The sequence below is a fragment of the Leucoraja erinacea genome, chromosome 19 (assembly GCF_028641065.1).
Source record: "Leucoraja erinacea ecotype New England chromosome 19, Leri_hhj_1, whole genome shotgun sequence".
Lineage (NCBI taxonomy): Eukaryota > Metazoa > Chordata > Chondrichthyes > Rajiformes > Rajidae > Leucoraja > Leucoraja erinaceus.
The window spans coordinates 10,866,687-10,893,880 of NC_073395.1; the positions used below are offsets into that span (position 1 = coordinate 10,866,687).

The 27,194-nt window shown below is 44.5% G+C and overlaps 1 protein-coding gene across 3 annotated transcripts; it reads left to right on the forward strand.

Annotated features, from left to right (window-relative positions):
- The first annotated feature begins 389 nt into the window (after positions 1–389).
- Positions 390–26,346, forward strand: pus7l (pseudouridine synthase 7 like). Of its 3 annotated transcripts, XM_055650273.1 has the most exons (9): positions 400–1,369; positions 6,516–7,411; positions 8,342–8,501; positions 13,161–13,359; positions 14,601–14,699; positions 16,535–16,616; positions 17,692–17,972; positions 20,764–20,817; positions 22,391–26,233. In XM_055650273.1, coding segments are annotated over exons 1-9 (2,124 nt in total). In that variant the 5' UTR covers positions 400–1,367; the 3' UTR covers positions 22,742–26,233. The 3 variants fall into 3 exon arrangements, with proteins under 3 accessions (XP_055506250.1, XP_055506248.1, XP_055506249.1); XM_055650275.1 differs by lacking the exon at positions 14,601–14,699 and having other exon boundaries at positions 390–1,369; positions 22,391–26,346; XM_055650274.1 differs by lacking the exon at positions 400–1,369 and having other exon boundaries at positions 22,391–26,235.
- The last annotated feature ends 848 nt before the right edge of the window (positions 26,347–27,194 follow it).

Here is a 27,194-nt window from a genome sequence, read left to right on the forward strand (position 1 = left end):
CTTGCTATAGCAAAGATCTTAAGAGCTATAGGGTGATTTCACAAAAGGTCACTAGGTCATAGATCCTCACCCACGTGACCGCAAAATCCAACTGGGGTACAAACGACACTTCCAGCACATGTTATTGATGCTAGAAACGCGAACTTTCAAACCTGTTAAAAACCGCGATAACGGCCCGTTTTTGTGCTGTAAATAACTGTGCCAGTCGGGGTGACCGTGAGACACAGTTATCCTGCTTTAGAGTCCAGAAGATAAAGAAAAACGAAGGTAAAGACAAGACAGCGCTGAAGGGAAAATAACAGCGGAAGTTGTTGGCCGTGCAGATATAAAGATCGAAAATATCGGGAATTATCGCGTTTGCTCGCTGCATTTCCTCAAAACATCAATAATGCCTTAATTTTGATGAAATGCAGTGAGCAAACGCGATAATCGTGGGTGAGGATCTATGATCCAGTGACCTTTCGTGAAATCACCCTATAGCTCTGCCCAAAGATCTTTGGCTCTGCCCTCTAGTGTTGCACATTTCCACCCTGGGGGAAAGGTTCTTTTTATTCTATCAAGACTCCCCTCAACCTGCAATTACTCCAGCATTTTGCGATTTTTTTTTTGTTAAACCAGCATCTACAGTTCCTCTTACATAATCAGTCTATTATCTAGTATATAACATCGTCGATGCTTCCACTTTGCTTGTTCCTTGTTTCTACCGGGCGCGGTCCCTCCCCTATTTTCCTGCGTTCCGTCCATCAGATTGAACAAGGGTCGCGACCAAAGATCCTTGGTCGCGACCCCAAACGTCGCCTGGCGTAGGATAGACACAAAAAACTGATGTAACTCAGCGGTTCAGGCAGCATCTCTGGAGAAAATTATTAGGCTGCAAGGACGCTGCCAGAGCCGCTGAGTGCCTCCAGCACTGTGTACATTGCTCGGATCCCGGGCTCAGCCCACTCTCCCACGTCTGCAACTGCTGCCTGAGCTACTGAGTGCCTCCAGCATTGTGTGTGTGTGTGTCCCGGGTTCCCAGGCTTAGCCTTAGCTACGGAGTGCCTCCAGCACCACCTTTATCCAGCACCGCTACCATCAAAGATCCTCTAGCAAGACGACCATTGCCCGGGTCCCCAGCCTCTCCTGTATCTGCAGCTGCTTCTTGTTGCCATTCGCAATGTAGCAGTTTTCGATGACGCTCCAGCCGGCGATTCGCTCAATCTCAGCCAATGTAACGGGGATAAGGAGCAGGAAACGGAACTCTCCCCCTGTGTTTACCATGATGGAGGAGCCGGCTTCCACAGAGTGTGGCTTAGACCCACAATAGTTGGAACAAGGGGGGAGGCGTGTAGCACATTTACTCATTCCTCGGACTGGGGCACCTCATGTAAGTCTATTCCTAAAATAGTTCACCCCCCCCCCCCCTTGTCGTAGAGACATGCAGTGTGGAAACGGACCTTTCGGCCCAACTTGCCCACACCGGCCAACATGTCCCATCTGCACTAGTCCCACCTGCCTGCATTTGACCCACATCCCTCTTAACCTGTCCTAGCTATGTCTAAATATCTCTTAAACGCTGTGACAGTCCATGCCTCAACTACCTCCTCTGGCAGCTCGTTCCATACACCCACTCGGCAGCTCGTAAAAAAGTTACCCCTCAGGTTCCTATTAAATCTTAGACATTCAGAGGCACAGGCAGCATATCTGGAGGGAAGGAATGGGTCACAGTTTGGGTTGGGACCCTCCTTCAGACTGATGAAAACGATTAAATATTTCCCCTTCAGCTTAAACCTAAGTTATCTGATTTGTGATTCCCTTACTCTGGTTTAAAGACTGCATTTACCCCATCTATTCCTCTCATGATTTGTACACCTCTATAAGATTACCCTTCATTCTCCTGCGCTCCAGTCAGCCTGCTCTGCCCTCGAGGCCCGGCAACATTCCTCTGCATTATATCCTTGTAGCTTGGTTTCATAATTTGACATTCCTTCAGTGAAGCCTGTTTTGCTGTGTTGAAGATGCTATGTAAATCTAAGATATTAACTTTGTTACACAATTTCACCAGCCTTTTTTATTCACACAACTAATTACTGCACAGTCCCGTCCCCAATGGCAACACACATTCCACGAGTCCATGTTGCCCCCCTGTGTGATGCAACACATTTGTGGGGGAAATCCTGAGCTGCAGAGAGGTTGCTGTTAAAAGCAGAGGTAGGATTGGGTGGCAGGAGCAGGGATGGACTTCATCATCATGTTCATGCTGATAATCACCTGGCCAAGGTGACCCCTGCAACTCTGAACCAGTGCTGCCACCAGGCCAACAGGTATTTATGGCCAGCTAAGAATTTACCACAAAAAAAGTTTTGGTCTTGAAGGATACAAGATAGAAACAGAAAATAGGTGCAGAAGTTGGCCATTCGGCCCTTTGAGCCAGCACCGCCAATCAATAGACAATAGGTGCAGGAGTAGGCCATTCGATGTGATCATGGCTGATCATCCCCAATCAGTACCTCGTTCCTGCCTTCTCCCCATATCCCCTCAGCTATCTTAAAGAGCTCTATCTAGCTCTCTCTTGAAAGTATTCAGAGAAACGGTCTCCACCGCCCGCTGAGGCAGGGAATTCCACACTCACAACTCTCTGTGGGAAAAATATATTCAATAAGGTCATGGCAGATCATCCAAAATCAGTACCCCATTCTGGCTTTTTCCCGATATCCCTTGATTCCCTTAGCCCTATGAGCTAAATCTAACCCTTTCTTGAAAACATCCAGTGAATTGGCCTTCCTCAAATTAGGACACCAAAATTGTACACAATACTCCAGGTGCGGTCTCACCAGGGCCCTGTATAACTCCTTGCTCCTAAACTCAAATCCTCTCGCAATGAAGGCTTTCTTCATTGCCTGCTGTACCTGCATGCTTCGTTTCAGTGACTGATGTACAAGCACACCCAGGTCTCGTTGCACCTCCCCTTCTCCTAATCTGACACCATTCAGATAATAATTTGCCTTCCTGTTCTTGCCACCAAAGTGGATAACATCATATTTATCCACATTATATTGCATCTGCCATGTTTCTGCTCACTCACCCAACCTATCCAAGTCACCCTGTAGCCTCATAGCATCCTCCTTGCAGCTCACACTGACACCCAGCTTTGTGTCATTTGCAAACTTCGAGATGTTACATTTAAGTCCCTTGTCTAAATTGTTAATATATATTGTAAACAACTGGGGTCCCAGCACCGAGCCTTGCAGCACCCTGCTAGTCACTGCCAGCCATTCTGAAAAGGACCCATTAATTCCTACTCTTTGCTTCCTGTCTGCCAACCAGTTCTCTATCCATGTCAATACCCTACCCCCAATACCATGTGCTCTAATTTTGCACACTAATCTCTTGTGTGGGACCTTGTCAAAGACTTTTTGAAAGTCCAGATACACCACATCCACTGGCTCTCTCTTAAACATTCTACTTGTTACATCCTCAAAAAATTCCAAAAGAGTAGTCATGATTTCCCCTTCATAAAGCCATGCTGACTTTGACCAACCCCATCACTGCTTTCCAAATGCTATAACATCTTTAATAATTGACTCCAGCATCTTCCCCACCACCGATGTGAGGCAAACTGGTCTATAATTCCCTGTTTTCTCTCTCCATCCTTTCTTAAAAAGTGGAGTTACATTGGCTACCTTCCAGTCCACAGGAAATGATCCAGTCGAAAGAACATTGGAAAATGATCACAGATGCATCCACAATTTCCAGGATACTCCTTGAGTATTCTGGGATGTGGACCATCTGGCCCTGGGGATTTATCTGCCTTCAGTCCCAACAGTTTACCTAATACAATTTTCTGACTAATGTGCATTCCCTTCAGTTGACCATACTCAACTCTTGTGTATGGTCTACTGTCTTTACACTCTTATACTTAGTATGATTGTGCCTAATGTATAACAAGGTTGTCACTGAACTGCATGCAAAGAAAGAATGTCATTGTGCTTTGGTGCACATGGCAATAAAATACCACAAAACCATCGCATTTTTGCCTATCCGCACTAATCCTGTTTACCTCCGTTTTGTCTGTATCCTTCCGTAAGAGTCAAGAGATGTCAAGAGAGTTTTATTGTCATGTGTCCCAGATAGGACAATGAAATTCTTACTTGCTGCAGCACAACAGAATATGTAAACATAATACAAAACGGAAGATAAAAGTTCAGTGTGTCTATAGACTGTAGACCATATATACACAATAAATAAACTGATATAGTGCAATAATAATAATAGGCTGTTATTGTTCAGAGCTTATTGGTTGTCCTGTTGATGGCTGTGGGGAAGAACCTGTTCCTGAACCTGGATGTTACAGATTTCAGGCTCCTGTACCGTCTTCCGGATGGCAACAGAGAGATGAGTGTGTGACCAGGATGGTATGGGTCTGACGATGTTGGCAGCCTTTTTGAGGCAGTGATTGCGATAGATCCCTTCGATGGTGGGGAGGTCAGAGCCAGTAATGGACTGGGCAGTGGTCACAACTTTCTGCAGTCTTTTCCGCTCCTGGACATTCAAGTTGCTGTATGCTCTCTACTGTGCACCTTGAGTACCTCTCTAAATGCCTCAACATAGTCATTAGATCTGATTCTGCCATCTCTTGCATTGAGTTCCAAAATATACAATCTTCTGTAGGGAGGAAAACTTACAGAACATGGATAGGCGATGTTTGGGATCGAGATCCTTCTTCAGTGATTGTAGTAGGCCAGAGAAAGCTGGAAAAGAGAAGTCAAGGTGGAACAAATCCTGGCAAATGATAGGATATAGGCGAGGGAGTGTGGGGGAGAGGGGTGTTGGGATTGGCAGATGAGTGAAGTATGTGACAAAGATGAGAGATGAAAAGGAGCCAAATGGGTTTTCCAGTGAAACCTCGCTATAACGGACCACGGGGAGGGGAGGGGGGTGGTGGTGTCCGTTAATGCTGATAATCTGCTATCGCCAAGTATGGGATTCTCATTGTATAAATAGAATAGAATAGAATGCCTTTTATTGTCATTCAAACAGTTTGGTTTGAACAAAATTGCATTTCAACAGTTTCCGGTAGGCGGCGCGACTCTGGTCAGCAGCGGCCTCTGCAGCCCGCCCGCGTTTTTATTATTTTCTGTCTATGTTTCTATGTAGTTTTTGTTATTTTTTGTTGGGGTGTGTGTGTGGGGGTGGGGTGGGAGGGAGGGGGCAACTTTTAAATCTCTCCCTGCACGGGAGACCCGACCTTTTCTTGTCGGGTCTCCGTTGTCGTTGGGGCTGCAATGAGGTGCGGCCTCCAACATAAGAAGACCGGGGACTCTGGTGCCCGACTCACCTCACCGTCGCGGAGCTGGCCGAGTCCGGAGTGGGTGGAGCGGTGGTGGAGCGCTGCTGCTGCTGCTGCTGCTGCGGCCCGACCTCCGGAGATTAGGAGGCTGCTACTGCGGGTCTGCGGACGGCGGCACCGGGAGCCCGCGGATCCCTGGAGGGAGACCGCCTTTCAGGGCCCCTGCAACGGCGACTTCTCCCGCCCGAGTTGCGGGGTCGAAGAGCTCCTGGAGCGGGGCCTAACATCACCGCCCCGCGCGGCTTGGAATGGCCGCGGGACTCTGCGAGCGCACGCCGGGGGCTCTAACACCAAGACCCGGTGTGCGATCTTGCACCACCCGGCGTGGCTTTAATGGCCGCGGGACAATCGCCATCGCCAGCCGGGAGCTGTGACTTTGACTCTGACATCGGGGGGGGGGGGGGGGAGAGTGCAGTGGAGAGACAAGTTTTTTTTGGCCTTCCATCACAGCAATGTGATGGATGTTTATGTAAAATGTAAATTATGTTGTGTCTGGGGTCTATTTGTTGTAATGTATGGCTGCAGAAACGGCATTTCGTTTGGACCTCAAGGGTTCCAAATGACAATTAAATTGACTATTGACTATTGACTTACCGTTACAAAAAAAACCAAGACCCACACGTAACACACTTTACACAAACATCCATCACAGTGAATCTCCAACATCTCCTCACTGTGATGGAAGGCAAAAGTCTTCTCCTTTCCCTTTGTTCTTCTTTGTTCTAAATAGTAGAATAGAAACAAGTGCAGTTGCTGGTCAATCTCAAAAGGGACACAATGTGCTGGAGTAACTCTGCAGGTCAGGCAGCATTTCTAGAGAACATGGATAGGTGACGATTCGGGTCGAGACCCTTCCACAGGCTCTCGGTCCGGAACTGGGCCTGGAATCCAGGTGCGCTGGTGGCCCCGACCTGCTGGTGGGTGGGGAATGGGGGAGAGTCGGCGGAGTCAATGGCAGTGGCCCGTGGGCGGCTGAAATGCAGGCTCGGTAGGTCCGTCCGCTATAACCAAAATCCATTATAAAGAGATCCGTTAAAATGATGGTTGGCTGTATTGTAGTGATTTACCATGAATACCTTGTGCAGTTATTGCTTTCTGTACACATGCAAACCCATTGCCTCCTATACCTCGCTGCTTCTCCAGGGCCTGTTGATCCGATGTCGTGCTTTTGCTTTCCTCCTAGGTATGACATGGAGACCGTCTGGTGCTGGGTCAGTGATCACGTTGGTTTCCGTGGGACGATCAAGAACTCGCCCAGCGATTTTGTGGTGACGGAGATCGACATGTGTGGAAGGCTGGTGAACGACGTTGATTGTGTGCGGGATACTTGCACCATTGACAGCAGCCAACTCCAACCCCAGCCCCAGCCCCAGCCCCGGCCGACCCCAAGCAAAAGGCCAAAGAAACGGGAAAGATCGCCAGCGAATGATTCTGAACGGGCTGGCGTGGGTGAATCAACTGTTATACCCAGCGATGCCAGCCTCAACACTGATCCTGAGCTGTCTGAGTCTTCCATCAATTCCCCTTCAGTTGAAGTGCAGGGACGTAGCTTAGAGATGCTTCTGGGATGCTCGATAGCCGAGTCACTGGAACAGTTTGCAAGCTCAGCGAAAGGGGGAAGTCTGGCCATGGAGGGGAAGGAGGAGGCCACACTTTTACTTGTGACTTTCCAAGAGAAAGGCCAGAGGGCATCCGTCCACAAGGCCGTTCGGCAGAGATATCCCTTCCTGAAGACCGTCACCAGCAGCGCTGAAATACGAGTCAGGCTTGACCCTCAGTACTCCGAGCTCCGTCAGCTGGTGTCCGAGGGAGAAGCCGACGGGCTGTTCCGCTTCTTGGATTCGAGGGACACCAGTTCCAAGTTTTCCTTTCAGCCCGATGGAAACAAGGAACACCGGAAGGCCGTCCATCATTTTGTCAGCAGGTATTTTGGGAAGCTGCTGGAAACCAAAAGCTTTTCCGGGCAAGGGGACGGGAGCCGGCCGGACGCGGTGATTACCGTGAGGTTTCGAGACAAGATTAACGGCAGCAGGAAACGAGCTGCCCATGAATACCAGGGACCATCAACACCGTATACAGGTAGCAAAACCACTGCTTGCTCTTCAACAATGTGCCACAGTTATTGGGGGAGTGGGGAAGATTGGGGAACTTTCATGTTTGGACAGTTAGAGGGTGATGTAAGGAAAGGCAGTATTTTCTTGAGCTTAATTTATTTATTTTCTAATATATTTTGTAGAGGTTAATGTATTTGATTAGAGGTCAATGTTTTGTGCTACGGGGGAAGAGGTGAAGAAGGCTGGGGAAGGGTAGCTGAAAATCAGCATGGACTTCTTGTGCTGAAGGGCTGGATTCCATGTTGCTAGATCGGAGGAAGTCTTGCACTGACGTTGTGCTTTCCACAACCTCGAATGCTTTGCGACCCTCTGGCAGCTAGTGGGATACTCAGACAGTGTAGTCACTGTTGGCATGTTGCTAATGGACGTGGGTGTCCAGAATGGAAACAACTGTCTAATGAGCAACACACTGTGGTGAGGCTGTTTCATGCTGAAAGACCAGTGCTCTGCACGTTAGGAATGATGAATGTTCTCAGTTGTGAACATAGACCATAACAGGTACAGCACAGGGAAAGGCCCTTAGGCCACAATGTCCATGCTGAACATACCAAGACCAACTCTCATCTACCTGCACTTAATCCATACACCTCCATTCCCTGTATAATCATGCACCTATCCAACAGTTTCTTAAACGCCACTATCGTATCTGCCTCCACCACCACCCCTAGCAGCCCATTCCAGGTACTCACCAGCTTCTGTGTACAAAAAAAAAATTGCCCCGCACATCTGCTTTTAAACGTTGTGATTTAACAAATAATCCTCTCCGTTTATTTGAGATGGACGGACATGAAGGAGAGAGAACCAAGGTTGCGGGACGGGGGTTGGGTGGTAACTAGGGCCCTTGACTATTGTTGATGTGGTTGGGCTTTCAATCCGTTCTGAACGTATTTTGAAGCATTCACCCTGCACAAGGTGAACATGGAGACCCTGGATGCAGTCGCTAGCCTGGCCTCTCAACTTGGCGTGCTGCCGTCCGACTTCAGCTACGCAGGCATCAAAGACAAGAAGGCCGACACTTCCCAGACCATGGTCGTGAAGAACGTGACGATCGACAAGTAAGATCAAAATCACGCGCTTTTTAAAAAGTTTGCTCAAGTTAGAATGGGCGCCATTTATTGCCCACCCATGGTTGGCGGAAGGAGATGGAGGGACAGTCGGAGCTTCTCAATCATCAGATGGTGGGGACCAGACTGCAGGGACAGTTCAGGTGAAAACAATGGCTGACGTCCCCTTGACGTGTTCAATGGGACATGGTTGAGCCAAACTTTTATGCTTCTAATGAGCGCCAAGACCTGCACATCCATCATTGCTAAGGCCACAAAGGGCTGGAATAACAACAGGTCAGACGGCATCTGTGGAGAACAAGGGTAGGTGTCGTTTCAGTTCGGGACCCTTCCTCAGACCCAAAATGTCACCTATTGTGGAAGAGTAACATGACAATTGACAAAGTGCTTGCTTGGATATAGTGCCCTTCATAATGTTTGGGACAAAGACCCATCGTTTATTTATGTGCTTCTGTACTCCATCATGTGATTAAAGTGCAATTGTCAGATTTTATTAAACGGTATTTTTAAACAGTTTGTTTTCACCTTGTAGAAATTACAGCTGTGTTTATACATAGCCCCCATTTCAGGGCACCGTAATGTTTGGGACACATGGCTTCACAGGCATTTGTAATTGCTCAGGTGTGTTTAATTGCCTCCTTCATGCAGCTCACAGCGCCTAGTCTTTCCTCCAGTCTTTCCATCACCTTTGGAAACTTTTATTGCTGTTTATCAACATGAGGACCAAGGTTGTGCCAATGAAAGTCAAAGAAGCCATTATGAGAGTGAGAAACAAGAATAAAAATGTTAGAGACATCAGCCAAACCTTAGGCTTACTGCATCGACTGTTTCTAACATCATTCAGAAGAAAGAGAGCACTGGTGAGCTTACTAATCACAAAGGGACTGGCAGGCCAAGGAAGACCTCCACAGCTGATGACAGATGAATTCTCTTTATAATAAAGGAAAACCCCCAAACACCTGTCCGACAGATCAGAAACACTCTTCAGGAGTCGAGTGTGGATTTATCAATAACCACTGTCTGCAGAAGACTTCATGAACAGATATACAGAGGCTACACTGCAAGATGCAAACCACTGGTTAGCCGCATAAATAGGATGGCCATGTTGCAGTTTGCCAAGAAGCACTTAAAAATGCAACCACAGTTCTGGAAATAGATCTTGTGGACAGTTGAGATGAAGATTAACATATCAGAGTGATTGCAAGAGCAAAGTACGGAGGAGAGAAGGAACTGCCCAAGATTCAAAGCACACCGCATCATCTGTGAAACACGGTGGTGGGGGTGTTAAGGCCTGGCCCTGTGTGGCTGTTGAAGGTACTGGCTCACTTATCTTCATTGATAATACAACTGCTGATAGTAGTAGCATAATGAATTCTGAAGTGTATAGACACATCCTATCTGTTCAAGTTCAAACAAATGCCTCAAAACTCATTGGCTGGCGGTTCATTCTGCAGCAAGAAAATGATCCCAAACATACTGCTAAAGCAACAAAGGAGTTTTTTAAAGCTAAAAATGGTAAATTCTTGCGTTGCCAAGTCAATCACCCGCTCTGAACTCAATTAAGCATGCCTTTTATATGCTGAAGCGAAAACTGAAGGGGACTAGCCCCCAAAACAAGCATAAGTTAAAGATGGCTGCAATACAGGCTTGACAGAGCAGTCATTGCATGCAAAGGATATGCAACAAAATACTAAACATGACTACTTTCATTTACATGACATTGCTGTCTCCCAAACATTATGGTGCCCTGAAATGGGGGACTATGTATAAACACAGCTGTAATTTCTACATGGTGAAACCAAAATGTATAAAAATGGCCTTTATTGAAATCTGACAGTGTGCACTTTAACCACATGGGATTATTTCTCTTACAAATCTCACATTGTGTTATGGCCTGGGCATGTATGGCTGCAGAAGGTACTGGCTCACTTATCTTCATTGATGATGCAACTGCAGATGGTCAGTTATCTTCATTAATGATACAACTGCTGTTGGACAGAGTTATCTCACCCAAACAGATGTTTTGGTGCCTTCTGAGATAAGAACTGAACGTATTGTAAATTATAGCTGATCTCAATGGAGGAGCATCGAACAGAGAACTAGAGAGGGGGGAGAACACACGCTGGAACTATGAGATGCAGAACATCTGAATGGTGGCCGATTAGGAAAAGGGGAGATGCAACGAGACCTGGGTGTCATGGTACACCAGTCATTGAAAGTAGGCATGCAGGTGCAGCAGGCAGTGAAGAAAGCGAATGGTATGTTAGCATTCATAGCAAAAGGATTTGAGTATAGGAGCAGGGAGGTTCTACTGCAGTTGTACAGGGTCTTGGTGAGACCACACCTGGAGAATTGCATACAGTTTTGGTCTCCTAATCTGAGGAAAGACATTCTTGCCATAGAGGGAGCACAGAGTAGGTTCACCAGACTGATTCCAGGGATGTCAGGACTTTCATGGTTCATAGTCAGGACAGGTTTCATTAGTAACTTGTCAGTTTCTTTGTTGAACTAAATTAAGGCGCAATCAGGCCTTTGTGTAACTTCTGTTAAGTACATTGGCCTCTGGAAATTGATACACCAATTTGCTAAAACAACCTTGACTGAAACACAAATTAGGGAGTCGGGCTCTGAGTCAGCATTTGTTAACCATTCACTTTTTGTAATGAACAAAAGAAGAAATAAAATCCAAACGGTCTCTGAATGAGCTCTTCAGTAGCAACACATAAAATCGGCTACGTTATTCAGGGATGTAAAGGCACCATTACAGTCTGCCGTGAGCCACAGTAGCATAGAGTAATACAGTGTGGAAACAGGCCCTTCGGCCCAACTTGTCCACACCGACCAACATGGCCCATCTACACCAGTCCCACCTGCTTGCGTTTGGCCCATATCCCTCAAAACCTGCCCTATCCATGTACCTGTCCAAATGTTTCTTAAACGTTGTGATAGTACCTGCCTCAACTACTTCCTCCAGCAGCTTGTTCCGTACATCCGCCATCCATTGTGCAAAAAAAGTTACCCCTCTGGTTCCTATTAAATCTCTCATGGTTTAGGCAATCTCTAGGGAGTCCACTGGGAAAATGCTGAGATGGCTGTGGAAGGAGATGTTGCAGTTACACAAGGGCTTGATCTGAAAGAACGTTGTTCCCGATGTTGGGGAAGTCCAGAACAAGGGGTCACAGTTTAAGGATAAGGGGGAAATCCTTTAGGACCGAGATGAGAAAAACATTTTTCACACAGAGAGTGGTGAATCTGTTGAATTCTCTGCCACAAAAGGTAGTTGAGGCTATATTTACGAGGGAGTTAGATGTGGCCCTTGTGGCTAAAGGGATCAGGGGGTATGGAGAGAAGGCAGGTACAGGATACTGAGTTGGATGATCAGCTATAATCATATTGAATGGCGGTGCCTATTTTCTATGTTTCTATGTTCTCCTAACACAAGCCCGATGCCTCTTCCCAAGGTGTCAGTAGCTGATGTTACACATTACCACTTGTACACAGTACTAATACTCTTGTTAATCAGTCGGATAGCCTGGACAGTTGAGATCATGCAGCCTTTAGCTTGGAAATGCTTGGTTTGTCCTCCTGCCGTGTGAAGCGGGAACCTTGCACAAAGTGTACTGTTGCCAATGTTTGTAACTTTAACATTGTGATGATTCATTAATCATTTCAATCATTATATTGGGAGCCCTGGAAAGGCTAGCATTTATTCCCCTTGGATTTACTGATAGGTTTAGAGACACAGCACGGAAACAGGACCTTTGGCCCACCGAGTCCGCCCCGACCAGCGATTCCTCTGCACTATCCCACACACTGCGGAAAATTAACAATTTTTACTGAAGCCAATTAACCTGTACATCTTTGGAGTGTGGGCAGAAACCAGAGCACCCAGAGAAAACCCATGCGGTCACGGGGAGAACGTACAAAATCCGTACAGATAGTGCCTGCAGTCAGGATCAGGTCTCTGGTGCCGTAAGGGAGCAACTCTACCACTGCGACTCCAGGGCTTTATTTCTTGGAGCGCAGGAGGATGAGGGATGATCTTATAGGGTGATTTCACGAAAGGTCACTGGAGCGTAGATCCGCACCCACATGACCGAAAATCTGAAGTGGAGTACATGCTAAAAATCATTGAAATCCCTCCATCATTGCAGTTGTCCTCAGTACCGCAACCTGAATTATTTGTTCAGGTCCCTGGAGTGAGACATTGTCACGTAGCTCCTGAGTCAATGGATTTCAAGAGCTGCCGCCTAGCAGTACCAGAGACCCAGGTTCGATCCTTGCCTCACGTATTGTCTGTGCGGAGTTTGCACAATCCTCCTGTGATCCTCCGGGTGCTCCGGTTTCCTCCTACATGTGACAATAAAGCATTCATTCATTCATTCATTCATGCACCTCCCAAAGACATGCGGGTTTGTAGGTTAATTGACCTCTGTAAAATTGACCCTAGTGTGTAGGGAGCGGATGAGAAAGTCGTCTAATCTAGAACTGCGTGGACTTGATGGCCATAGGGCCTGTTTCCATGCTATTTATATAAATACAAACATGGAAAATACTAAAGTGTTCGGTATGGTTTTTTAAAAAAATAGAATGTATGTACAGGTAGCCTGATTCACTGCGTTATTCACACTCACTTTGTTCCCTGCCAAGGTTAAAAGCAAAGCAGTCATCCATCCAAAACAAGGATTTGAAGATCTATAATCTGCGAACTACAACTCAGCACTTGCGAGTAGGACAACTAAAGGGAAACCATTTTAGTATCATCGTAAGAAATGTCAGCAAGCATCTGAAAGATGATCCTGAAGCAAGTCTTGCTGAAAGGGTGTTTGGTGCCATTGAGAATGTCAAGGTAAAGTCCCATTGAAGACTGTGGCCTTTGTTGCATTGAGGATAAACATCCTGAACTGTAAGGGAATAGAAGGGGAAGATAATATTATTGACTCAGCCCTGCATGGTATGTAAGTTATAGAAACAAAGAACTGCAGATGCTGGTTTGTATCAAAGTGCTTGTGGGCGAGGCAGCATCTCTGGAGAAAAAGGATGGGTGACGTTTTACGGTCGGGACCCTTCTTCAGACTGTAAGTTAATGTCTGGTAAGGATTCTATCCTCCACCTTTGTCCTTGGGTCAGCTTGGTTGACAGACAATGCTGGGTCTGAAATGCCAATTCATGCAATGCATAGTTTATGCAAATGCAATGTTCGAAAGATCAGAATCATTAAAATGTAAGCATTTGGCCCATCTCATCCTTTCTTATTTTAAGTTAATTTACTCCTCGGCAATTGTTTCATAGCTTTGCAGATAATGACTCTTCAAGTGATCATCTGGGTACTTTCAAATCAAGTGAGCTCACCTCACCACCCAGGCAGTGAATTAACGATTCCCATCACTTGTTGATATTATCTTTCATCATCTCACCTGTAATTCTTGCACTAATTGACTTTAGTCACCTATTCCTTTTCTCGAGAGATGCTGCCTGACCCACTGAGTTACTCCAGCATTTTGTGTCTATCTTTGGTGTAAACTAGTATCTGCAGTTCCTTCCTACACTGTTACCCCCTCGCTTGGTTCAGAGCCCAGGATATATTTTGTTTAGGCCTGGCATTTTATCAATTGAAGATGTCCAACCTACTATTACCTCCATAAGATGGACTAGAAAGTACCGCCTTGAGTTATTAGATCCTCCTGTAGTGTGATGAGTATGCTACTGAAGTTTGAAGAAGGTTCCCAACCCTAAATGTCACCCATCCTTGTTCTCCCGAGATGTGGCCTAATCTGCTGAGTTACTCGAGCACTTTGTGTCCTTTTGTGCAAACCAGCATCTGCAGATTATGCTATTGTTTACCATCCTTTGTAGCAGGCACAGACTGTCTGGATTTGTTATATCATTAGCTAAAGAAAAGTTAAATTATTTTCCCTATTCAAGTGGGAATTCCCTATTTTCCCTATTCTAGTTGGTTCTTGAGTGAGACTCTCATGATTAAAAAGCAACGTCTATTTAATTGAATGATAAGTTGTTATGTATAAAATTTTGATATCTCTCATTCATTCTAATCAGATTAGTACTGACAATGAATTCTTTCCATTGCAGGAGAGAGGTTTTGTAAACTACTATGGGCCTCAGCGGTTTGGCCTAGGACTGAATGTTCAAGCTGATCAAATTGGTTTGGCTCTTCTCAAGCAGAATTTGGTAAGACGTTTTCAAAGCGAGCATTTTTAATTCCTTCTGGTGCATAGTGATCACACAGAGCTGTGGGCTTGAGGACTTTGTACTGTTACTATACCATTTCTTAGCAACAAAAATTGGCCTGGATCCTCGGGTTAAATTTTAACCCGATATCATGGGCGATTTGTGATTGTTATTGTGTGTCCTGTTAATGTCCTTGAAATTGGATATAATCTGCACCTTACCTCTGTAGTGTAGGAAGGAACTGCAGATGCTGGTTTACATCGAAGATCGGCACAAAATGCTGGAGTAACTCAGCGGGTCTGGCAGCATCTCTGGAGAGAAGGAATAGATGACGTGTCGGGTCGAGACCCTTCTTCAGACTCTGCAGAATTGATACAGAATATTCAGAGCATAAATATTTTTACAGCTCTGAACTTATTTTATACAGGGTTCATTTAAAGAGAAGCTGAATTGTCACTTTGAAATGAAAGCAGTGGAGAGTTATATTGCGAGATGCAGATAAAAGGGACAAGAGGAAGATTGTGTAGATTATAAATAGGTTTTGAGTATTTGAGCCAAATGATTGTACCACACTTTTTTTTGCCTGATCAATTGGTCCTACATTTACTACCTTGCCTTTGAATATCCTTGTGATTTTACATAGAGATTGAAATCTAATAAAGGAGATTTGAGAGGAATGGTAAAGCAAACTATTTTCAAATCTAGAATTTCTTTACGAGATGCAACCATTTGATATTATTAATACATGATGTTTCCACCACTTAATCACTGGCTGATGTTGAAGGAAATGAATTTAATGAAGGCAACTTGTAGCTGGTTTTCTTCTTGCACAGTAAATTATAACTATTTAGATCTCCTTACTACACAGAAGGTAAACACACAGTGTAGAGCGAGCTAGGACTCTATTCCTTGGAGTGCAGGAGGAGGAGGGGTGATCATATAGAAATGTACAAATTATGAGAGGAATACATTGGGTAAACACAGAGTGGGGGAATCGAGAGCCGGAGGACATAGGTTTAAGGCGAGGAGGGAAAGATTGAATAGGAACCTGAGGGATAACTTTTTTACACAAAGAGTGATGGGTGTATGAAACGAGCCGACTGGAGGAGGTAGTTGAGGCAGGTTTTATCTCAATGTTTAAAAAACATTTAGACAGGTACATGGATAGGATACATTTAGAGGGATATGGGCCAAACTCTGGCAGGTGGGACTAGTGTAGATGGGACATGTTAGTTGGTGTGGGCAGATTGGGCCAAAGGGTCTGTTTCCATGCTGTGTGACTATGCCTCTCTAAGGCGGTTCGGCCTATCGGGCCTATGCTGGCTCTCGGAGCAATCTCCTCTCTATCAAATATTTCCCTGAAATCTGTTTCTCTTAACTACAGGGGTAATTTAATGTAAGCCAGTTAAACCAAATGTCAAACACGTCTTTGGGTTGTGGGAATAAACTGGAGCACCCAGAGGAAATCCACACCGTCATAGGGTAGAGCAGGCTAACTGCACACAATGAGATGCCAACCCAGGCCTCTGGAGTCGTGAGACAGCAACTCTACCTGCAGCACCACCTTGCTGCCCAAGATGGTAGCAGGCTTGGAGGTTAAAGAAAATTCCATTCCTGCAGAGCCTTTTAATGCACTGAGGTGTTGATCCACTAGGATATTGGGAAGGCAGTTAGCATTAAAATGTTTAAAAGTGCCTAGATATCTTGATATCTTTCTCTTCGGCTAATGTCATATTGCACTTCTGGGAAGGATGTTATGATGTGAGTCACATTTAAAACGCCATTGTTGCTGATGTGAAGACCGTTAGTCACAGAACTCCTTTATATCTGCACAGGTGAAAGCTCTGCATTTATTCTTTACTCCAGAAGAAGGAAATGATCCTGTTAATAAGGCCAAAAGACATTTTATTAATACAGGTAAGTGCCAATAGCCACAATCAAAAAAATATATTTTTTAATTTTAGAATTTATTTTCTTCGTGTTAAGCAAATAAGTGTAGACACAAGGAACTGCAGGTGCTGGTATACCAAAAAAAGATACAAAGTGCTGGAATATCTCAGCAGGTCAGACAGCATCTCTGGAGAACATTGCCTGTCCATGTTCTCCATTGATTGAAGTAGTTTGTCGCCCCGCTGTAAATGCACTGATGTGAATTCCATCTTAAGGTCTCAAAATACTTCATGCAAGTGAAGGTATGAAGGTCCCGACCCGATACGTCACCTATTCCTTCTTCTCCAGAGACGCTGAGTTACGCCAGCATTTTGCGTCAATCTTCGGTGTAAACTAGCATCTGCTATCATGTGTCTATATTAAGTGGATTATCTGTGTTAGATACTGCTGTTTAGGGAAGGCTTATGTTTAGGGAAGGGCCGAATGGCCTACTCCAGCACCTATTGTCTTCTATCTATTGTCATACATTAAGAGTGATACTGTACTTCATTGTCTGTGAAGTGCTTGGTATGTCCTGGGATTGTGAAAAACACTTTATTTTTGTTCCTGAATGCTCAGGTAAAACAAGATACAGTATATTCTCTACAGCAAGAGCAGAATTAATACTTGAAGATCTCCAGCGATTGTACCTGTTTCCTTCACAAATGTTTAACCACAACGAGAATATACTCCCTCACTTTGATTTTAGTTTTAAAGATACAGTGCGGAAACAGGCCCTTCTGCCCACCAGGAGTCTGCGCCGACCAGTGGTCCCTGCAAATTAACACTATCCTGCACACATTAGGGACGATTTTCAAATTTACCAAGCCAATTTACCTGCATACCTGCACGTCTTTGGAGTGTGGGAGGAAATCTCGGGAGAAAACCCATACAGGTCATGGGGAGAACGTACAAACTCCATACAGACAGCACCCGTAGTCAGGATCTAACCCGGTCTCCAGCGTTGCAAACGCTTTACGGCAGCAACTCTATCGCTGCGCCACTGTGCCGTACTTGAGGCCCTGCAGAGTCCTTGACATCATCAGTGTTTTCTTTCCTTCAGAGGATGCCAAAGCAACTCTTGCCCTGATGCCAGAGTACAAAACCAGGGAGCGACTGGTGCTCCGCGCATTAAATCGCTATGGCAACAGCCAGGAAGGCTGCACACGGGCTTGGCTCAGTTTACCACACTACATGCGCATTCTGTACGTGCACTCGTACTGCAGTAAGATCTGGAACGAAGCCGCAACCTTCCGCTTGAAAACCTATGATATGCATGTTGTGGAGGGAGACTTGGTCACCTGTGATAAACCTGAGCAAGACCTTTTATCTCGAAACAATCAGGTAAGTTAATTTGATGATTTGAAAAATCCTAGTACATTCTCTTCTGCCACACTGCTCTGCAGGAGACATCTAGATTCAAGAGTCAAGTGTGTTTTATTGCCATATGTCCCAGGTAGAACAATGAAATTCTGACGCTGCAGCACAACAGAATATGTAAACATAGTAATATATACACACTCACATACTTGCAAACAATAGTGCAAAAAGACAAAACCAATGCCCCCAAGTCTATGTAGTTCTGAGCTTATTTGGCGGCTGTATGTTTAATAGCCTGATGGCTGTAAGGAAGAAGCTTTTCCTGAACCTGGATGTCCTATCAATTCTCTCAATCCTTTAAGAATGGATAAACATTGACTCCTTTCTGAAGGAGTACAAGGATGCTTGATGAAAATGTAGCTTTTTACGAAATCACATAGTTATTGATTACCATAGAACTTGCTTGTTGTATCCTGAATTGTGAATAGCTCCCACAGGAGATGCTGGAATCTTGTGCTGAATAACTCAGCAGGTAACCATTTGTGGAGGGACAGTGCGGCGCAGTGGCGCAGCGCTAAAGCTACAGCGCCAGAGATCCGAGTTCGACCCCAACTACAGGTGCTGTCTGTGCAGCGTTTGTAAGCTCTCCAATCGCATGGGTTTTCTCTGGGTGCTCAAGTTTCCTCCCACGCTCCAAAGACATGCAGATTTACAGATTTATTGGCTTCAGTAAAATTGTAAATTGTCCCTAGTTTGTAGGATAGTGCTATGGTACCGGTTGATCACTGGTTGGTGCGGGCTCGGGTGACAGAAGGGACTGTTTCTGTGCTCGATCTGTAAATTAAGGGAAATTAATAGACAATGTTTGAGGTTGGAAGAAGGGTCCTGACCTGAAATGTTGTAGGTCCATTTCCCTCCACAGATGCTGCCTGACCCGCTGAGTTCCTCCTGTCTGCTTTTTGCTGAAGTAATGGGTCATTCTTGGTCCAAAATGTTGCTTTGTACAATAGTTAGTTGATTCCAACATCCATATCTAGTAAACATGATTATGAATATTTTGGCTTCATATCCATGGACATCTGCAGTGTGTTAGAACATTGTGTTTAAATGCTGCTGAACTGAGAAGAATGATCTTATTGAAAGGTGTAAATTGACGGCCTTCTGCTTCTGTAATGCCCTTATGTTGTGAGCGGATTTAATTGGCAATGGTTTACTACTGTCAATGAGTGCTATCTAATAACTAATTTAATCTACAGTAGATTTGGCTCTGATGACAATTTGATTGCATTCATGTAAATCTGCCAGAGGCAGATGAAAAAAAGACACAAAGTGCTGGAGTATATCAGCGGGTCGGGCATGATCTCCGGTGAGCATGGATAGGTGACGTTTTGGGTCTGGACCCGTCAGAAAGATTGTGGTAGGAGGTGGGGGGTTATTCCAGCACTTGCATCTTATTTTGTGAAGAAACCAGCATCTGCACTTTCCTTTTTCTTTAGACTTTAAAGATACAGCGTCCTTGCAGACCAATTTAATGCAGATGCTTTAAATCATTAGAGGCATTGTTTCTAGTCCCTAGACCCCAGATGAAGATATAGCTGTGATGGAAGGCCAAAAAAACGTATCTCATCCCACGACTTTGGCGATTGTCCCGACATTAAAGCCACGCCGGGTTTACTTTAGAGACCCCGGCGTGACTTTAGAGATACAGCGTGGAGAACGCCGTTGCAGGGCCCCCTCCCTCCAACACACTGAGTGCATGCTGACCGCATGATCACCTCATGCACTAGCACTATCCGACACATTATAGACATTTACCAGTTGTTTTAATACAAGCAATTAACCTGCAAACCTATATGTCTTTGAAATGTGCAAGGAAACTGGAGCATCTAGAGAAAACCCCCGCGGTCACAGGAAGAATGTACAAACTCCGTAACAGACAGCACCCGTAGTCAGGATCAAACCCGGGTCTCTGGCGCTGTAAGGCTGCAGCTCTACCGCTGCACCACTGTGCCACCCCTATAAGACTAGACTATAACATGTATAGTCAAGGAGAATTTCACTTGCCTTTATCGTTTGATAAATGAGCTAAAACCAATGGATTGCTGGCTCATGCACAGCTTGCAATTAGTGGGCCCTTGATATGGTCAAAGTAGGTGTTGCTTATCCCATGTTAAAATCATTACCCTTCAAAATGCTTAATCAGATCAAAAACACTTAGGAATGTCCCGAGGACCTGGAATGTATTTAAAATAGCATTTTAGTCCACGTTTCATGATTTTTATTCTACGGAATTATTTTTTAAATCTGCCTGTTGTTTGCAGATTTGAGTTGTTCTTGATCTGGGGAACACAGTGATTAACACCAACAACTCAATACAACGCTGATCCAATTATTGTAGGATTGCTACTTGAAGACGAGAGCAGCAGCATTCCACCATTGGAAATAAACCAGGACATTGCAGATCTAATTTGTATTTGGCAAGCTGCCTTCTAAAAATACAAGTAAACAACATCCACTGACTCTCCTTTGTCTATGCTGCTATTTACTTCCTCAAAGAATGAGTTCCCCGCCTCCGGATTGTGGATCTTTGGTCAAGTGTGTTGGTTATAAATCCTAGCCCACAACTAATAAGAATCATGTGTGTATAATTATACACACACACACACACATATATATATATATATAGTACATATGTGTGTGTGCATGTACATGTGTGTAGGTTGAATTGCTGTAAGAAAAAGTGTCTATTGTTATAAAACATTTTCGAAGAACGTCTTTCAGAAAAATTAACATTTGAATTGTTTCCAACCAATAGGTGCATGTTGTGACAGCCAAAGATGTGGAATCAGGAAATTACTCCATTAACCAGGTAAGGATTATATCAGTCTGAAGAAGGGGTTCGGCCCGAAACGTTGCCTATTTCCTTCGCTCCACAGATGCTGCTGCACCCGCTGAGTTTCTCCAGCTTTTTTGTGTACCTTCGATTTTCCAGCATCTGCAGTTCCTTCTTAAACACAAGGATTATATCTCAACCCTTTATCATAAGTTTTTTCCATTCATCATTGAAGGGCTTTCTGGAGAAATGTGTGCATATTTTCTGGATTATGTTTAAGTAATGTACAATATTGGTCATTATTGAAGGAAGAAGATGGTTAATTGATTTTAGGAAAATGAAAAAGTATGAGTTTTATTCCAGGATTTTCATCAATGTAACAGTGCAGCCAAGTTAGTGTTCATCTAAATGTCTAAAATTATTTTAGTATTAAATCTGAAGAAGGATCCCGGCCTGAAACATCACCTTTCCATGTTGTCCGGGGATGCCGCCTGACCCGCTGAAGTAGTCCAGCATTTTGTCTTTCATTGGTATAAACCTTGGCTTAGTCACACCTTATCTTGCTCCTAAATTGGAAAGCTGTGAGTTTGAGCTAATTTCAGCATATGCGCATCTCATTTAGAAAAGCTCTTCAATTTAATTCTGATATTCAAATTATCTCTGCACCCTCAGGAAGGTTAAAAGGTTTTACAGCATCACTCAAAGAAATGATGGTGCGTTCTCCAATAGTTGTGATCATTAAAACAGTACATGACCTGATCATTAACATGATGTTTGGGGGACAACAGACACAAAGGAAGGTTACACAAAAAAGCTGGAGAAACTCAGCGGGTGCAGCAGCATCTATGGAGCGAAGGAAATGGGCAACGTATCGGGCCGAAACCCTTCTTCAGACACAAAGGAAGTTTTGGATTAACAGACAGTACCTATTCATTGATCATAACCTTCATGCTGCGTAAAGATGTTGAGTTTGTGTATAAAATAGTCACTGGACTTCAGAAGTGTGTTGGCTGTAGAATAGTTAGGGTCAATTTTAACTTAGACAGAAAATCTTGACGAAGGATCCCAACCCGAAACGTTACCTATCCTTGTTCTCCAAGGATGCTGCTTGACCCGCTAAGTTACTCCCACTCATCTTTCCTTGGTCAACCAGCATTGGCAGTTTCATGTTTTTTACCGAAAACCATTAATTGTATTAATACAGATTTTAACTCGAGTCAAGAGTGTTTTATTGTCATATGTCAAATTCTTACTTGCAGCAGCACAACATAGTACAGCGGTATGAACATTGACCTCCAATTTCAGGTGGTCCTTGCATTCTCCCTCCTTCCCCTCCCCTTCCCAGCTCTCCAACAGCCTACAGTCTCCGCCTCTTCCTTTCTATTTCCCGCACCCCCCCCCCCCCACATCTGTCTGAAGGGTCTCGACCCGAAATGTCGCCTATTCCTTCGCTGCATAGATGCTGCCTCACCCACTGAGTTTCTCCAGCATTTTATCTACCATAGTATTCTGTAACATGCTTCTCATGTTAAAGTATAAATTAAGAGGTTGCTTTTCAATGTTTTTTTTGAGATTAAATTTAAACTGGTGTTTTTGTATTTAACTTAAGGTTGTTCTTCCAATGCCCGGTAACAGCATCCAGTATCCCAGCAACAAGCTAACTTCATGGTACCAAGAAGCTTTGGTGAGAGATGGACTACAGGGTTGCAGGTTTAGAATCCCTGCACTGCAACTGAATGTCCCAGGATGTTATCGGCCTCTCCTGGCACTACCTCGGCGGCTCGAGTGTCGGTGGTGGGAAAGTGAAGAGGTGCTTTGTACAAAGGAAGAGGCTGACTTTGCTGTTGGTGAACCCGACCTGCCGCTGAAAACGGGAGACGCACTTTCTTTGTTATTCAGCCTAAACCCATCAAACTATGCAACGGTGTGTCTCAGGGAAATAATGAAATGCCACGTATAGTTTTACTCAAATTTTGTGCCTTGGCATAGTCACGGATGGTCTGGTCACAGACTCAGTAGATAAGCTGGCACTTTTGGGTAATCGAGCGTTTGCTTTTGGACAGATGGCTCACGTGTTTATGTATGAAGGCTGCTGTGGAAAAAGTTAAGTGCTACAGGTCAATGTTTAAGTTGTGAAAATTGACTTGGCTCAGCAAAATGAGAAGTATCGAAAGGAGCTGGCTGATGCTGTACTTTCAGTCTGAAAAAGGGTCCCGACCCGGAACCTCACACATCCTTTTTCTCCAGAGATGCTGCCTGACCCGCCGAGTTACTCCAGCACTTTGTATTTATCTTCAGCAAAACGAGACCAGTTTCTGTGGAATTTTGGCCTTTTTTAATTATATAAATACTTTTATTCAGAAAATAAAAATAAACATATGAACACAATCAAAGGCTGCCTATATTGACAGTTTACAAGTAAACGGTCATCAGATTAATATATCGCCAACTTTATCAACAATACACTCGACCTCCCGCAGCGACCAGTGTCCACGGAAGTTCTCCAAAGTCCCCGTGTCCCTGGAGAGGGAACACGCGGGCACGGACGTCGGCCCGGAAAAGGGGCAAGCAGCCAACCCCGGTGCGGCTGTCGACCCCGGTGCGGCCATCGACTACCCGCTGCCTGGACCCGCGAATGGCCATCTTGACCAGGCCCAGGAGCAGACCGACAAGGAGACCCTCCCTCCCGACCCTCCCTCCTCTGTACCTGGTGCCCAAATATCAGGAGCATGGGCTAAAATGTAGCCAATACTTGAGGAGCAGCCCCTTCAGATAGTCGAACAGGGGCTGCAACCTCTCACACTACACGTACATGTGGAACACGGTCTCTTCCTCGCCGCAGAAGTGACAGGCGGCAGACGAGTACGTGAACCGGCTCAAGTACCTGTTACAGGCCACAGACATGTGCAACACTCTCCACCCCAGGTCCCCGATGTAAAGGGGGACGACTCCCTTATAGAGAGACAAAGTTTATGAGAAGACAGGAAAATGGGGTTGTGAGGGAAATGATTGAATGGTGGAGTAGACTTGATGGACCAAATAGCCTAATTCTGCTCCTATGTCTTATGAACTTATAAAGGGTCGATCAGAGGGTTGTGAATGGGAGTAAAGAGGAATGGGAGCAGAGAATTGGCAGCCAAACACCCTGAATATTCCTCATCCTTAGTACTAGTATCATTTAAATATCTAAAAGTGTAGAAAATAAAATTACTTTTAGACTAAAAATAAAAATAGCAGTAGTACAGGGAAAAAGTGTAGAGATGGGCTACACAATGTGTAGTTACTAGGGAAGTCCACAAGAGAGCAATGTTATGTGCAGACCAAACAAATCAAGGTGAATTGAGCCAAGACAGTAAACTGAGCTGCTTACTCTTCCATAAAAGAAAAATACAGATGAGCTTAACAGTAGCTCCAAACATAATATACCCCTATCTTCACAACCACTCCCTCCAAAAAATTCAGAGCTCTAAAATACCCTTAAGATCCTTATCTTAAAGTTTGATACAAATGGTCGACAAGGTGGCACCGTGTGTAGTAAATCAATTTATTGGTTAATTGAGAAATAACAATTTCCTTATTTATCACGTTATAATAATACAAACCAGTATAGCATACAATATGTAATATGCATTGATTTGCTAGCGTTGGATTGGTCGGTAAAGCAGTGAGAACAAGCTGCCTCAATGTTAGATACAAGCAGCAACGGTCTTTGTCTTGGACTTCATCGTTTTGAGATGATTAAGCTATAAAACCACGGCTGGCATTGATGATTTACCGATCGATGAGCCCTTGATTATCTGCTAAGTCCTCAACCTTCACCGACTAACCTATATAAACTATTTTGAAAGGTCTGTCAGTATTCCGTTGGTTCATTACTATTTTGGCTGTCTGCTCCCTAACTGATCAATAATAAACATACCAAAGGTGACCTCTCCTTGATTAAGCAAGGGATTGTGTACCCTCTTCATCTCTGGCCTTACTCGTGAGTTCGTGTTGAAACAATTTTTTCCTGTGACGATCACTCCAGTGGCTTGCTTTAAGTGACTTGCCTCTCTTATCTGTCTGAAGCTATTGGAACAGGTTCCCTCACTTCCTTATCTGAATATAAGTAGCATTGTGTGTTTATCTTATTGTGGCCTCTCCTCATCCCCATACCAGGGACATATTGCTGCTTTTAGAGATATGCTAAAAAAAAAACTATCAGATAAAGCTTTTCATTTAAATAATGTTGTCTCAACATTCTCTTAAGTTAAGTTGTTCTTGCACTGTATAATCATAGAATCACATAGCACAGAAATAGTCCTTGTCAAAAGCCTTACTGAAGTTCATGTAGGCAAAATTTACTGCTTTGCCTTCATTTATGTTCTTTATTACCTCCTCAAAAAATCTGTTTGTGACATGATCACACAATTTAATTATGCAGCTAATATTTTCTTACAGTAAATACCTCAATCGTTTTGCCTGTATTCTTAACAACATAATCAAAAGACTAACTTTCAGCATATCAATGAAGTTGTACATCTGGTTGGCAGGTTGTTACTAATGAGTTCCTAGTCTACTGAAGACAAAAAACAGATTGGGTTCACCTCTCCCCTGAAAGTCAATTGTATTCTGTGCTCCCTTCAAACTCACCTGGGCCCATTTACATGTTCCACTGAAATGCCTCGGGTTCTATTTTTCACATTCTCATTAAAATCAGCAAGTTTGGTGGAAGATTTAGTATAATTTTAAAATTCTAGATGAAGGGATTAAAAGTAGAAAAGTAGGTGAATTCTGTGGAATTCTCTGCTTCAGAAGGCGGTGGAGGCCGGTTCTCTGGATGCTTTCAAGAGGGAGTTAGATAGAGCTCTTAAAGATAGAGGAGTCAGGGGATATGAGAAAGCAGGACCAGGGTACTGATTGTGGATGATCAGCCATAATCACATTGAATGACAGTGCTGGCTCGAAGGGCTGAATGGCCTGCTCCTGCACTTATTGTCTATTAAACAAGAGGTGAATTGAAACTACGTTGGGAGTTGAGATATTTTTTAATAGTGTGGGAAATCTGCTGTCTGGCACCAAAAAACTCCAGTGTATACTGGGCAAACAAAGTTTTACGATAGTGATGAAGGCTCCATGTCCTTAACAAGCTAAGCTAATTGATTGGGAATAAAGTGACAGATAGAGTACCATATGGAAAAATGCAAGGCCACAAAAGTGAAATGCAGTGTTTTCTCTTAATTGGCGAGAGATTGGGAAACATAAAAGTAATTCTTATACATAAGTCACTTAAAGCTAAGAACATAAACGAAATGCTGGGAGAAACTCAGCAGGTCAGGGAAAATCTGCAGAGAAAAATAAGGTGTTCCAGGTCAGGACCCTTCCACTGCCCTGATCAGTCTGAAGGTTCTCAACCCAAAATGTCGGTCCATTGCTCATCACAGATGTTGCCTGATCTGCTGAGTTCCTCCAGCACTTTGTTGATGTTGGAATATTGAGTCTCTTGTGTCTCAATTAAAGTTAAACACATTGTGTCACAGGCGATTAGGAAAGCATATGGTACATTAGCCATTATTGCTATGTCTAAGAGTACCACCTTCTCGCAAGTTTCTTATACCCTAAAACCTTTCAAGGTGTACTAATGCCCAAAATGGCATTACAACAATGTGAAGGTAGACAAAAAAGCTTGAAAAACCAGCAGGTAAGGCAGCATCTTTGGAGCGAAAGAATAGAGGACGTTTCGGGTCGAGACTTCTGTTTTTGCACATTAAATAGAAAATTGCCACTACTCAACATACTTGCAATGGACCCTAACTTTACTTCACCAAATCTGCAATGGACCCCAACTTCATTTCATCAAAGATAGACACAAAATGCTGGAGTATCTCAGCGGGTCAGGTAGCATCTCTGGAGAAAGAAAGGTGACCTTTCACTTTGTGATCCTTCTTCCGCCCTTCACCAGATCTCTGCAATGGATCCCAAACTTTACTTCATTCTACACCAGATCCACTCCTTCAACAAAACTCACCACCACCATGGTGGGTGGCGCAGTGGTGGAAATGCTGCCTTCCAACACCGGAGACCCGGGTTAGATCCCGACTAAGGGTGCTGTCTGTATGGAGCTGGTACGTTCTCCACGTGGGTTTTCTCCGAGATCTTTGGTTTCCTCCCACACTCCAAAGACGTACAGGTCCGTAGGTTAATTGACTTGGCGTAAGGGGAGATTGGCCCTAGTGCATGTAGGATAGTGTAATGCCCCTGTCCCACTTGGGAAACCTGAACGGAAACCTCTGGAGACTGCGCCCCACCCAAGGTTTCCGTGCGGTTCCCGGAGGTTTTTGTCAGTCTCCCTACCTGCTTCCACTACCTGCAACCTCCAGCAACCACCTGCAACCTCCGGAACCGCACGGAAACCTTGGGTGTGGCGCAAAGTC

Coding starts and splice junctions, on each gene's coding strand:
- pus7l (XM_055650273.1), top strand. Junction 13,360..14,600: donor GTGCCATTGAGAATGTCAAG/GTAAAGTCCCAT, acceptor TTTCCATTGCAG/GAGAGAGGTTTTGTAAACTA. Junction 17,973..20,763: donor TTTTATCTCGAAACAATCAG/GTAAGTTAATTT, acceptor TCCAACCAATAG/GTGCATGTTGTGACAGCCAA.